Source organism: Euprymna scolopes, chromosome 38 (assembly GCF_053919585.1).
Source record: "Euprymna scolopes isolate OS-2025 chromosome 38, ASM5391958v1, whole genome shotgun sequence".
Lineage (NCBI taxonomy): Eukaryota > Metazoa > Mollusca > Cephalopoda > Sepiida > Sepiolidae > Euprymna > Euprymna scolopes.
In genome coordinates, this window is record NC_136519.1 from 32,599,139 (window position 1) to 32,612,123 (window position 12,985).

The 12,985-nt window shown below is 32.7% G+C and overlaps 1 protein-coding gene across 1 annotated transcript in view; it reads left to right on the forward strand.

Annotated features, from left to right (window-relative positions):
• LOC145263125 (ATP-dependent RNA helicase DHX8-like) overlaps positions 1-12,985 on the forward strand; it is a 75,823-nt gene that overhangs the window by 20,852 nt on the left and 41,986 nt on the right. Inside the window, exons 5-8 of the mRNA XM_080120064.1 lie at positions 68-545; positions 3,191-3,289; positions 6,008-6,118; positions 7,940-8,234. Coding sequence (XP_079976190.1) covers positions 68-545; positions 3,191-3,289; positions 6,008-6,118; positions 7,940-8,234 — 983 coding nt within the window. The remainder of the gene's footprint in view (positions 1-67; positions 546-3,190; positions 3,290-6,007; positions 6,119-7,939; positions 8,235-12,985) is intronic.

A 12,985-nucleotide genomic window follows, 5' to 3' on the forward strand; every position in this document is an offset into this window, starting at 1 on the left:
TTCCAGCCTTTTTTTTATTTTTTATTTTTAATCATGACATCATTATTTCCTTATTTTGCATTTACAGAGATCGATATAATTCCCCTGACAGTCGCCAGAGGTCACGCAGCAAATCCCCATGCAAAAGAAAGCGTAGCCGATCACCATATGACCATCGACAAAGATCTCCACATAGCAGGAAACGCAGTCGGTCACCACGAGACAGAGGTCGTGACCGGTCGTCTAAAGATAAATATCGTAACCGGTCTCCACAAGAGAGAAGGCGTAGTCGTTCTCCTCGAGAGAAATCTAAACGGTCTCCTCAGGATAAATATCGAAATTGGTCTCCCCGAGACAAAGGCCATAGTCCATCGCGGGAGAAATATTCAAATCGATTGTCTGGTAGGGACTCGAACCGATCACCTAAAAGATACAGAGACCGGTCACCTTGGAAGTCACATCGGAGTCCTTCCCGCAAGGAGAAAGATTCTAAAAAGAAAGATGCTGACCGAGAACAAATGAAAGACAGAACCGGTGATTTACCAATGGAACCTTCTTGCGGACAGGTTTGGTGATTTTGTTTTCTATTCTCTTTCTCCTCTCTCTCCCTCTCTCATTTTCTCACCCCCCTCCCCTTCTTTTCCTTCTCCATTTTATCTGTCTCAACTTTTTCTCCTTTCACTTTCTCTCTCATCACTGTTACCCCCAGACCCCTTCTCTTCTATCTGGTGCTGCCAGTTGTCTTAAAATATTGGCTTTCTGACTTAAATGCACAAAAATTTATGTTATTGTGTTTTCCTTTACAAAGGGAAACTCAATCATGTTCTGCAAAACCAAAAAAGACAAAAAAAAAAATATTTTTTTCCTTAACAAAACAATCTGTGCCTAAATCCAAACACAGATTCCATGAACACAGCTTCTTTCCTAGACTTACCTGCCTGTGAAACACTGTGCAATTGACCTGCTTCCCAACTGACTACAATATAGTAGCCTTCAAGTCTAATGTAAACAAGTTCTTGTTGAATCATCCCCTTAAATAATCGAATTGTAACCATTAATGATTACTACACTACCACCTTACATTCATTAACTCTTATCCTTGAGTGGCCTTTGGACCTTGATAAATGGTGACTCCTTTGTAAGAAAAAAAAATACTGAATAAATATTTGAAGATAAAAAATTTTGCCAGAACGATTGAACCCAAAAAGTGTTGATATGCCACAAAACAAAACAACCAAACTAAACATCATGAATAAATATTTGAAAATATAAACAACTTTAAGTATAAAACTTTTTTTTTTTGCAAAATCACTGGATTCGGCATTAAATAACCTGAAAAGGGTTGATATGCCATAAAACAAAACAACCAAATGAAACTTCTTTTCTATCCTCTTCCTCTCCATCTCTCTTCTCCCCATCACCTTTTTTGACCTGCTTCCCTCCTTCTATTCTACCTCATCTGTTCTCTTTTATCTCCCCCTCAACTGTTTCTCTTTCCTCTCTGTTTCACATCTGTCATTTTAAAACAAAATAACTCTTTAATACACCTTCAAAACTACATTTCCGGTTCTTCGTTATAATAGTGAAAGTTAACAGTTGAAAAATTGAGTTTTCATTAAAAAAAACAAAAAACAATAACTACTTTTTATGTCAGTTTCAACTAAAAGCAATGTTGTCTACCTAATTGTCATGTCATAATTTGTTAAATATTACTTAAATATTACATAAAACAAGTATTTCTATAATTCAACGAAAAAACAATTTCGCCATGTTTGTTTGTTAAATGTGATGTACCTATTTACTATGCCTCCCCACGGGACAGAGTTAGACACCAGGGTCGTTTTTTAACGTGGAGAAAAGGTACAAAAATAAAAATTGTCTCAGTCGTGAAGGATTTCTCCTCCACCGAAAGAGAACAAGAAATGGAAGTGCAGCATCTGAAGAACAGATACTACACAAACACAAGGGAAATAACTCATTTCTCTCGAATTGGCTTAAGTTTTTGAAAGTTTTCAGAAATAAATTATCTCCCCTGTTACTTTGTGAGCTCTGTAGTTTATGTAAGCAAAACGGTGCAAGTCTATAAATGGTCCACAAGTAATCTTTTTTACTATAAAAATCTGAAAAAAATCTTTATAATGTACGTACTTGTCACTGCATGAAAATGTCATATTCCCAAAATCACGTAAATCGATCAAGTAGTTTTTTTAATTTTTTATTTAAGAAAATCAAATATTATGAGACATTTTATCAAAGAAAACCTTCACGCCATCTTGTTTTTGAATGATACACTGTTAGCGACACCTATTTGGAATATTTAGAATATGACTAGAAAAGGGCAGACAATCGACTTTCCACACTATAAAAAAAAAACTTGGAAAATTAAGACATTTATTAAGTTTTTGAGGATGTTGAAAACGAAAATAATGTTTAAAATTCCAGCAAACGAGTAGTTTCCAAGATATGAAAAATTTTACGTAAATTGAGCACCCACACGTTGACGCTCCTCCAATAAAAAATCGGCAAATGTGTATTTCAGCGGCGTAAATTCAAGTTTTACACTAGTGGTGGCCATAAAGTGGGTGATCATTATACGTTAAATTATTACAGAAAAGTGATACCCCACTTTCTTTAAACTAACATTTCTTCATATCTTGGAAACTACTCGTTTGTTGGAATTTTAAACGTTATTTTCATTTTCAACATCCTCAAAAACTTAAAAATGTCTTAATTTTCCAAGTTTTTTTTTTCTATAGTGTGGAAAGTCGATTGTCTGTCCCTTTCTGGTCTTATATTCCAAAAATTTCCAATAGTTTTTCTTTGATAAAATGTCTCATATAATCTTTGATTTTCTTAAATAAATAAAAACAAAACTACTTCATCGATTTACGTAATTTTTGAAATATGACATTTTCATGCAGTGACAAGTACGTACATTATAAAGATTTTTTCAGATTTTTATAGTAAAAAAGATTACTTGTGGACCATTTATAGACTTGCACCAGCAAAACTTGCAAATTTTCTTGTAAAACTATTTTCTTTAATTTTCTACCTTATCATTTTTTGTAATTTGTGGATATTTTCATTACTGCAACATGGCAGTTACTTGAGTTTACTTGAAATTCAATATTTTGATTTTTTTTTTTTTTTTTTTTTTTTTTAAATGTTGCTATTATAATGAAGATGAATCTTATTTTCATTCTCATTTCAGATTTATAACGGCAAAGTAACAACGATCATGCAGTTTGGTTGTTTTGTGCAACTGGAAAGTCTGCGTAAACGTTGGGAAGGGCTTGTGCACATTTCACAGGTAAGATTCCTTTAAAAAATTGGTACTTGTACAATTTAATCAAGACGTTAAAAAATGAAAATAGTGTAAAAAAAAAAAAAAAAATATTGTACATATCTGTTATGGAATGAAGTTCTATGAAAAAAAAATCACTTAATTTGATCAAGTAGTTTTTTTTTTTTTTTTTTACAGAGGAAAATTAAATTTTAATGAGATCAATCGCATCCACCATTTTACCTATTTTGCACACAAGGGGGGGGTGCTTTTAAATGAAAAAGTGATTAAAAAAAAGGACAAACTTTGTAAAATATGTGAAAAAAGCTTAAATATTTATGTAGGTATTTTTTCTGCCAGTGTTTCAAAATAATTTCACCCAATTTTGACAAACTTTAAGCGGTGATGGAATTATCTCCCTTGTCCCCCCCCCCGTGCAAAAAATATACAAAATGGCGGGATACGATTGATCTCATTAAAATTTTCTTTTCCTCTGTAAAAAAAAATAATATCTACTTGATCAAATTAAGTGAAGTTTTCATTATTGATTAAACTGTGCAAGTACGAAAAAAATTAAAATAAATCCTTTTTTTTTTTTTTTTTTTTTTAACTTTTCAAAAGTTTGTCTGGCTATGAAGCTTAAGTTTTTTTAATTTATTTATTTTTATGGCACTTGTACAGTTTAATCAAGACATTAAAAAAATGAAAATATCAAAAAAGGTTATATTGTACGTATCCGTTTCGAACTGGAGATCTCCAAAAAAAAAAATTTTATTTATTTTGAGTATGGTTTTTATTTTACAGCGGAAAAACACATTCTTATGAGAGTGCGTTGAAGTCAGCCATTGTGAAATTTGCTGAAGCTGAACAACATGCCACGGGGAGATAACTCAATGTAAAGTGCCGACACTCCCTTCCCATCTTTAATTCTAGCTTTTCTTCCTAAAAATCGAACCGTTTGCTCGGTATCATAACAAATTGTTTTTTTGCGGTAAAAAAAAACTACTTGATGAAATTAAGTGAAATTTTTTTTCGGAGAACTTCGTTTCATAACGGATACGTGAAATATAACCTTTTTTCGATATTTTCATTTTTTTCACGCCTTGACTAAACTGTACAAGTACCATTTTTATTTTTTCAACTAAATCCTTTATATTTTACAGTAATTTGTATTCACTGTTCAGTGATCAGCAGCTAACAGTTCCACAATTAGATCCAGTACCACAATCATCAGGAGGGAACCACTCTATAGTTTCAGCCCCTACTCCTTTATTGCATCTCTGAAGTGCCCCCCCCCCCGGTCCCCAGCAGAAGTTGTATCGGTATTGGTGTAAGGTACTTTTCTCTCCAACACTCATTGTTTCTTTTTAACCAAATCCAGTATGGTAGCTTCTCTGCTGCTTCCTGCACATCTGCCACAAAGATTTTTATTTCTGTGTGTATACAACAAAAATGATGTCATAGTATGTTGATTAGCTTTGCTCAACCTTTCCTGAAGCTCCCACAACCATGATAATATCTCATACTAAATTTTTTTTAACTTTGATCCCAATTTTGACTGCTTAACATTTATTGTTTTGGGCTCAAATCAAATTTAAAAGTTTGATCCATGTTCAAGTAACAACTTACATCTAAAATTTCAAGTGTTTAGACCTAAAATTGACGGAGGAGTTTGGTAGCGTTTTCAAAGGTCAAATCGTTGAACTTTGACCCCTTGACAGCCAAATTTCTCTCTGAAAACCAATCAAAAAACTTTTCCCAAATCTTAATACGCTTTATGTTAAATCTCGAGTATGTAGATTGAAAATTGACAGAGTAGTTTTGTAGGGAATTTCAATTTCTGCGTTTTACTACAGTTGGTGGAGCAGGAAACTGTGAGGGAATTCCAAAGTTAGCAGATCAAGAGAAGAAACTATAAGTAGTAGAAGGCTGCTGACTCCTACAATGAAGGGGTGGAATTTTGCTGCATATCAGGTTAGTTGGCAGTAATCATGTGGAGGAGTCACCAATGCTATCAACTCATTGGAGCACATTGCCTTGAACTATTTATAAAAAATATCACAGAATTTTCATCACTAAAAACACAAAGTGAATGAATACATCTTAGGAATGGACCGATTGTAACAATATTTAGATGTGGCTATGTAAATTTACAAATCTCTGTTTTATAAAAGTGACCTTGTCTGTCTGCGTGCAAAATGATCTGCGTGCATATACTTCGCTATGTGCACCTAGATGACACTACCCAAACTTACTAAAGGCATCTTCAGATCGTTCTATTTTTTTGCAGGTACTATTTTTTGATCTGCCATCTTTTATAAATAAGAGAGAGACAATTTGATTCGAACTATAGTGTTGTAATGGGTATAATTCAATATTAAAATCGTTAAAAATCGTAAATTTTGATTTTCTTAGTTAAAAAATACTTGATTAATTTATATGATTTTTGGAATGAGATCTTGATTCCGTGAGTGCGTACATCAAAAATTTTTCTATATTTGTTTTTTTTTTGTTTTGTTTAATTAATATGAATTCTAAATATTCTTTTCTATACAATAACGAGTTGTCATTACATAAAATTGGAACCATGTTTACTGTAGTTACTGGAAACTGTCATCGCAAGAAGCACAAAAGCAAAATGTTTTAATTGAACTAGAAATTGGAAATTGTTTAGTTTCTAAAAAAAAAAAAAAATTTGTTTTTTTTTTGGAAAAACTGATTTTTACTTTTTAACTCTTTTTGCAGTTGCGTCGTGAAGGGCGAGTGACAAACGTGAGTGAAGTCGTGCAAAGAGGGCAAAGGGTGAAAGTAAAGGTTTTGTCCTTCACGGGAAATAAAACCAGTTTATCGATGAAGGTAAGCATCAGAATAAGAATTGCAATTGGAAAACAATAAAATTTCTTTCTCCCATATATATATATATATATATATATATATATATATAGTCTAAAGAAGCTTTGAATAAAAAAAAATGAAAAAATAAAAATAAAGAATACAGTTTAGATTCCCGGAAAGAAAAAGGATATTAATTTTAACCTATCGCAGACTAAGCACCTACATAATCCGATTACTAAAAAATTTATAATGACCAAAGAGAATTCATTTCTATGTGGATGAAAGAAAAAAAAAAGACCTTAACTAAAATTGCTAAATAGAAATAGACTTAGTGCTTGCATAAACTGATTTTGCAAAAGTCTTCAATTTTAAAACATTAATATATATATATATATATATATATATATATATATATATATATATATATATATATATTGTCCTGTCTATTGAAACAATTTGTAATGATTTGAGTACAAATCCTCGAGGTTGAAAAATAAAAACATATTTAGCTCTACTGACATATTGAGCACTTTTTTCCCCTGCTGTTTTTCCAAATATATCTCCCAATATATATATATATATATATATATATATATATATATATACACATACATACATACAAGAACCCAAGTTTGCCCTGCTGGGCAAACTTGAGTCCTTGTACTGGAAAAATATCCAGTAAATAAAACGTTGTTTAGTAAATCGTTATTTTTTTGTATTTCCATACACCAAACATGGATATAAATATCACTAAAACATCTGCTGGGTCATAACATATAAATAAAGCTAATATGCTATTTGGAGCACTGATTACATATAAATAAATAATATAAAGTTCTCATTTAGATAGCTCAACAGTGCAATACTAGAACTATAAATATTTTTCTGTCAAGATGCCACGTTAATAGGGATAGATACAACAGTATGAAATGAATGCCACAACTGTATTAACTGGAAAGATGCTATTCGTGGGACAAAAAAAACTTTTCAAATATTGCTTTTTGTCTGACGCACTGATGAAGCCCATGCATGTACAAGTTATAATTTCATGACCAATTATACCCTTTTATGCCAACACTGGACTGAAACAATCATATGTAATGTTGCGACTAATAAAAAACTGTTGTATTTCATTTCTCCCTATTAACCTGATTTGTTGAAAAACAAGAACATATATATATTACTGGTAGTAATCGTGACACCCTGCACTGAAGATTCCCGAAAGGATGAAATACTAGTGTCTGTAGGTATTTAATTATTATAGTAAAAAATAATTATGACAGCCCCTTTAAGAAATTCGTTTCTTATAGTTGAGCACTTTCAGTTGAATTAAAAGTCGGTCAATTTAGCTCTTATGCGTAGATCATCGTATAACGATTAGATCACTGTCTGACTGATGTAAATGAACACTTAAAATTAAGATGTTTAAAATTCAACGTTATTTCAAGCAGTTAATGGTAGCCGAATGGATTAGGTCTCCGCTAATCGAGCCAGAGATGTCTCGTGATACGGAGTTCGAATCGTTCGACTGGTAGTAATCGTGACACCCTGCACTGAAGATTCCCGAAAGGATGAAACACTAGTGTCTGTAGGTATTTAATTATTATAGTAAAAAATAATTATATATATATATATATAAAGAATGTTAAATATTTTAAAGAGACGTATCTTAACTCTTTACTGCAGTTTCATGGTAAATCTAATTGTTGGAAGTGATTCTCAGTTTTGGTATTTAACATGAATGTATGAATATTTGTAGGAGTTTTTCCATTCATCCGTAATGCATGTGGATTTCATGTCTACTTGGAAATTAAATGTGATTTGATTTTTAACCTGATGCAGGATGTCCACCAGGAAACTGGCGAGGATCTTGATCCGGAACGTACGTGCCGTCTAGTCGGGGGAGAAGTGAAAGATGATGAAAGCCGGGCTCGTAATCCCGACCGTCCCTCCACGATGCCCCTCATCAGCATGCCAGAGGCCGAAGATGCCGCTGTCGACCGGCACCGTGTGAAACGGATCTCGTCTCCCGAGCGGTGGGAAATCAAGCAGATGATGGCAGCAAATTGCATTGATAAATCTGAACTTCCCGACTTTGATGAAGAGACGGGTCTCTTACCGAAAGATGATGACTCAGGTATGTCCTTGGCCTTTTGCCTTCCTTGGTTTCTTTTATTTAGAAATGTTACAAATGTTTTTCTTATGCAAGTGCAAGTTTTTACATTTTTTTTTTTTTACTGCAAAACAAGGCATATTTGCCTCTTAAAATGTTTGTGGCTACTATTTGGGATCGTGTCTAATAAGGGACTCTTGGGGAGTTGAGTAGTGAGATGCCTGTTCACATTACATTTAAACTTCTGCAGGTTAGTACAGTCAGGGAAGCAAGAAATAGGGAGGGAATTCCAAAGTCTAGCAGTTTGAGAGAAGAAATGATTTTCCAGTATCTAGGGACCTCAACAGTGAAGGGATGAGATTTTGCTGCTTGTCAGGTTAATCGGAAATATGTACATCAAGGGGTTGCAAATGCTATGAGTTTGTTAGAGCATATTTCATGAAAGTACTTGTAAAACAGATATTTGGATGCAACATTGTGGTGATAGGACAAAGATTAGAGCTTAGCCAATAGTGTGAGACCTGTTAGATTAGAGACTCTTTATTTTTTTCGACCCTGTCTAAAAGGGAGAGATTAGTGGTAAATGCACCAGCCCATATATGGTAACAATACTCCATACATGGGTGAATGATGGTTTTGTAAAGATATAGAATACTCTATGGTTTGAGTAATTTTTTAGCATAGTAGAGGGAGCTCATCTTCTTAGCATCTTTGGTAATGTTCTCAATGTATTTGTTCCAATTCATGTAGCCCATGAATGCTGAGGAGTTTGAATGATGAGCTCTCATGGTAAGTTTTCCAGTAATTAGCCAAAACCCATATTCTTTTAGAAATGGGGTGGATGGGTATTTTGTTGATATCACTTCATCGTATTTTACTGAGATTCCCTGTTTTTTTTTTTTTTTTTTAAATTCTCTATCTTCATCTTGCTTCCTCGTATTCTTTGCCCATAGTAAATTGTTACAATTATGTTTTAACTTTTATTTTTTTCGTTTGACATCTGTGAAACTGAAAATCTATTTTGTGCAAAGTTTCTTTCCAAGAACTAATCTATGCCACACATTGTCATAAGATTGCTTCCCTGGAGGCTACAGCATGGTTATATTTAAGTATAATGTCACTAAACACTTGTGATGAACCAGCCTTATGAATCATTAAATTTTATTCATTATTTTTTTGCTCAGGTATTTTTTTGTAGATCAGAGCACGTTAATCCTAGTATGTTAACTTTTCGAACCCGCACTTGACCTTGTGTTTAATCTCTACGGGAGAGGAGGTAAATAAAATACATAATAGCTGCAGAAAATAAATTCAGTTTTTATGACTTTCAACAATGAAAAATTAGGTGCTTAATCGTAAATATGTACATCAAGGAGTTACAAATGCTATGACTTCGACTTGGTGATCTTTTAAACCAACGCATTTCTGGTGAAAACATTGTTCTTGCGTGTGATTTCAAAATAAGTATGAATTCCAAAAATTACAAAAAAAAATGATCCAGTAGAAGATGTGCTAGGTGTATTTTTAACAAAAAATCAGTCATAAGTATGTTCTGAAATTCATTGATTTAAAAATGGTGGGCCTTTAATTTGTCAATTTAAGCTAGGGGTTATCTCCTTTGTCTGACTTGATTCTACATCAAAACATACAATGAAACTCGATAATTCGATGGATTCTGTTTTTATATATTTTATTTTGATTTTTGGAATTCTTAGAGATTAGTCTTCAGTAATTTGTGTATTCATTTTTTGTGGACTGTTATCCTCATCTTCATGTTGTTTCATCACATTTCGGCCAACTCATCCTCTGGCCTTCTTCAGATGGTTAACCATGACCAGATAGGAATGCTGAGTCTTGTAACTATATCCCCAGTAATTACTGCCTTCCATAGTTGTTGCTGTCTTACCACGTTTTGGCCAACTAATCCTTTGGCCTGCTTTGAGTAATATTGAAACCGCTATCTTCAGACAATGCTCACCTAAAACCATAGAGACCGTAAGGCTGGAGGATGAGTTGGCTGAAATGTGACGAAACAACAACTATGAATATGAGGATAACAGTCAAAAAAAAAAACAAAAAAAAAAAAACAAATTATATTTCTACTGGATCGCTTTTTGTAATTTTTAGAATTTGTACTAATTTCGCCATGACATGCAAGTACATAATGTTTTAATCTGAAATGCGTTGATTTAAAAGATCAAGCAAGCACGAAAAATTACTATGACATTGTCTATATATAAATGCATACAAAAAGATAAAATATCGGCTTAAATATCAATTGGAAAATTGGCGCTTGTACAGTTTAGTCAAGACATTAAAAAATGAAAATATTGAAAAAAAAAAAGTTATATTGTATGTATTCATTATAGTCTGAAGTTCTTTGAAAAAAAAGTTTCACTTAATTTCATCAATTAGTTATTTTACAGCAAAAAACAATTTGTTATGTATGATACCGTGCAAAAGGTTTGATTTTTAGGAAGAAAAGCTAGTAATACAGATGGGGAGGGAGTGTCAGCGCTTTACATGGAGTTATCTCCCCTTGGCGTGTTCAACAAATTCCATAATGGCTGACTTCAACGCGCTCTCATAAAAAACGTGTTTTTCTGCTGTAAAATAAAAACTACTCGATCAAATTAAATGAAATTTTTTTTCAGAGATCTTCAGTCCAAAACAGATACCTACAATATAACCTTTTTTTGATATTTTCATTTTTTCATGTCTTGACTAAACTGTACAAGTACCGGAAAATCTTTAAATTATCTCCCTTTTGTAATCTAAACAATAGAAACTTAGTGAAATTGCAGGTGCCTTTAATTTTTTGTGAAATTTTAGCAATCAGTATTAGAGATCAATTAGTAAATATTCCCCAAATTTCAGTTTCGTGAGATTATGTTAAAGGGTTTTAGGGGACGTAATATGGACAAAACCTCTCATTTGAAAATTTAAATATTTTGTTTAGTTTAATCAAGATGTTAAAAAATGAAAATATTGAAAAAAAAATTATATTGTACATACTTGTTATGGAATAAAGTTTTCATAAAAAAAAAAAATCATGTAATTTGATCAAGTAGTTTTTTTTTTTTTTTTTTTTACTACAGAGGAAAATCAAATGTTAATGAGATTCATCATGTCGCGTCCATCTTGTGTATTTTGCGAACGAGAAAGGGGGCACCTGAGGAGATAACTTCAATCACCGCTTAAAGTTTGTCAAAATTTGAGGAAATTATTTTGAAACATGGGCAGAAAAAATACCTAGATAAATATTTTAGTTATTTTTTTTCACTTATTTTACAGAGTTTATCTTTTTATTTTAATCCCTTTTTCATTTTGTCCTTTGTTAATCCTTTTTTTGTTTAAAGGCCCCCTCCCACTTTTCAATATCTTCATATTTTAATGCCTTTGGTAAACTGCACAAGCACCCTTTTATTTTTTACTTTAGTCCATCCCCAAGCAAGGCATATAACCATTGGTTTACAGGGCTACTATGATAGAGGCCAGACAACAATATTTTAGTGTTTTTTGCTTATTTTACAGAGTTTCTTAGTCCCTTTTTTAATCCCTTTTTCATTTTGTTCTTTGTTAATCACTTTTTCATTTAAAGGTACTTCTCTTCGTCTATAAAATAGACGAGATGGACTAGACACAATCAATCTCATTAAAATTTGATTTTCTCATGTAAAAAAAAAACTTTGATAAATTAAATGATTTTTTTTTGTATGAAACTTTACTTCTTTCTCCCTCTGGCTACTGAGTTGATAGCCAGAGGGATAGCTCCAAGTAGTGGGGATCAGAAATGGCGATAGAATCAGCGTTGCAACTTTGTAATGGGGAAACATCTGTAATAAAGTTGCTGAAAAGATAACCCGAGATTTGTTGATACATTGGGATGAATCTTCTTTGCAACTTTCTGTCAAACAAAACCAAAGGCGGACCAGGTATGTTTTTCTGATTGGTTCGATTTTAAAATCCCAGAGAACTGTTATTTGTCCTTTTCTGTTATAAAAGTTACATGTCAGTTGTTAAACTGTATCTGTTAATATATCAACGCTGTCGTAAGTGTTGTACATGCATCAATTCAACAAATAATAGAAAAACTAGATTAGATAAACACGAGTTTATACACACGCCATATAGATGACTGTGACACGTATATACAAACGTATATAAACTCTCTATACACACATTCATTAGAACATTTTATGCCACTAGACGAGGTCCTGGATATGACCTAAAACTATATCCGATGGTGAGGCCCCACCTTACGGGCTTTGGGGAGTGTGGAGCCACCCTTTAATTGCCATTGCTCCCAGGTCCATTCTGACTCTGAGTGGTAGTACATGTTAGGGTCCCAACTATGGGTTAAATAGAATCTGACGTAAAAAAAATATACTCCATTAAAAATCCTTCCTCAAAATAACTACATTCGGCATTAAATAACCTGAAAAAGGTTGATATGCCGTAAAACAAAAACAACCAACCAACCAGCCACTAGACGATACACAAATGAAGACACGTGTGTGTGTATATATATATATATATATACATATATAAATAAAAGGAATGTATACTTAATATATACCCTCTCCCCATGACAGTACAACATAAGGACTAATCACCAAAAAGATTGAATAATAGATGAAAATGATTGTATTCTCCAATCTAGATATTCATATTTATAGTTAAAACTGAGGCATCAGTGTTGCCAATATACATCAAACAATTGGTGCAATATCTGAAAGACACTACAATCTTTGACTTATTATAGATGTTTTTGG